Source organism: Pseudonaja textilis, chromosome 3 (assembly GCF_049901715.1).
Source record: "Pseudonaja textilis isolate UNSWEBS1 chromosome 3, rPseTex1.2, whole genome shotgun sequence".
Taxonomy (NCBI): domain Eukaryota; kingdom Metazoa; phylum Chordata; class Lepidosauria; order Squamata; family Elapidae; genus Pseudonaja; species Pseudonaja textilis.
Genome location: NC_141992.1, coordinates 66085256 through 66086826, shown reverse-complemented (window position 1 = coordinate 66086826; position 1571 = coordinate 66085256). Strand labels below are relative to the sequence as shown.

The window sequence follows — 1571 nt, the reverse complement described above, 5'->3', positions numbered from 1 at the left end:
CACAAGGATCAGAGATCCTTTTTTCAATATCAATCTTTTACTCTGGCATTGAGATCTAGTTTGGGCTAGTAAAGGTTATACATCTCATTAGCTAATATTAAATAATTCCTGTGAGTATTCCCATAAAAAAGCTGTTTAGCAGAGTGGAAAAACCGAGTAACAAAAGTACTGACTGAGGACTGTGGTACAGCTGGCTGCAGATTTCAAGCAACAGAGAAAATGTATACAACCATCTCTTTCACAGCTTTCTGCCTGGGATAACAAGATATCTGAAGATAAAATTGCAGGTTCTGAATGAGCTATGAGAAAAGAAGAACAATTGAAAAAGCCTTATCATACTTCACAAAGAATTTTCATCTGGGTGGGGCCAGAGAACTGGATCTGTAGCAGAGGTGGTATTCAGCAGGTTCTGACCAGTTCTGGAGAGCCAGTAGCGGAAGTTTTGAGAGTTCAGAGAATCAGCAAATACCACCTCTGACTGGCCCTGCCCCCATCTATTATCTGCCTTCCGAGTCCCAGCTGATTGTCTGGCTCTTCTTTTGTTGCCCTGCACAGGAGAACGGAGCTGGAAAGCAGGTTAATGGGGTGGAGAGGGAATGGGATTTTGCAGTAACCTTCCCCCAGGAGTGGGGAGGGAATGGGGATTTTGCAGTATCCTTCCCCTGCCATGCCCACCAAGCCACGCCCACCAAGCCATGCCATGCCCACCAAGCCACACTCACAGAACCGGTAGTAAAAAAAATTGAATCCCACCACTGATCTGTAGGCACGATATGAATCAGAGCGTCTGTAGGCACACATATGATGTGCGTCAGGAACAACTTTAAGCAATGGTGTCCTTTTCTCCCTTGTTGTAAAGCACCAGAAGTAAAGATGCAGGCTCTGAAGTACATTTTTTTTCTTTAAAGTTAAACCTAACCCTAACCCAGAAAAACTGAATCACTTGCAGAAGCTACAAATATTCCAGAGGAAAATTGAATTTGGAACTAAATTTACACAGAGAAAGACTTTTACAGCTAAGTGATACTTGTATGTAGTGTAGAATATAACTAAAGTCTCATTCAAGTATAATTTTATGGGGCTTAAATAAAAATAAGAATACTTTGCACTATGCCATATAAATATAGATATGTTGGGGGTGATTACGTTTGGTGAAGACCAGGGGTGGGATACAGGGTTAACTACCGGTTCGGGATTTACGAGGTTCGGTGAATGTGCTTCCCTGCACGCTGGGAGCGCGTGCCTGTAAATCGTCATCAGCATGCTGCGTGCAAAGAAGCAGCCTTTGAAACAACCCTCTTTTCCTGCTTTTTTAACTGCAGCTGTGCCTTGTTCGGCAACTGAAGTTGAAAAATCAGAAAATATAGATCAGGTAAGAGCCCGGGTGGGCAGGTGGGCAAAAACATCAGCAGACATAGAACCGGTTCTATGCCTGCTGCTCTTCAAAGCTACCAGTTCTACAGAACCAGTAGAAACCCACCCCTGGTGAAGACTCTTCACATTCCGTTTTAAGCAACTAGTAATCATTTATATGTTTCTCACCCATCCACTCAATCACTCTAAATTGTGCC

General features: G+C 43.2%; 1 protein-coding gene across 1 annotated transcript in view; it reads right to left on the bottom strand.

The window, feature by feature from the left end:
* Positions 1–203: 203 nt before the first annotated feature.
* Positions 204–1571, bottom strand: part of PATJ (PATJ crumbs cell polarity complex component) — a 137384-nt gene continuing 136016 nt past the window's right edge. Inside the window, exon 35 of the mRNA XM_087930370.1 lies at positions 204–299. Coding sequence (XP_087786496.1) covers positions 204–299 — 96 coding nt within the window. The remainder of the gene's footprint in view (positions 300–1571) is intronic.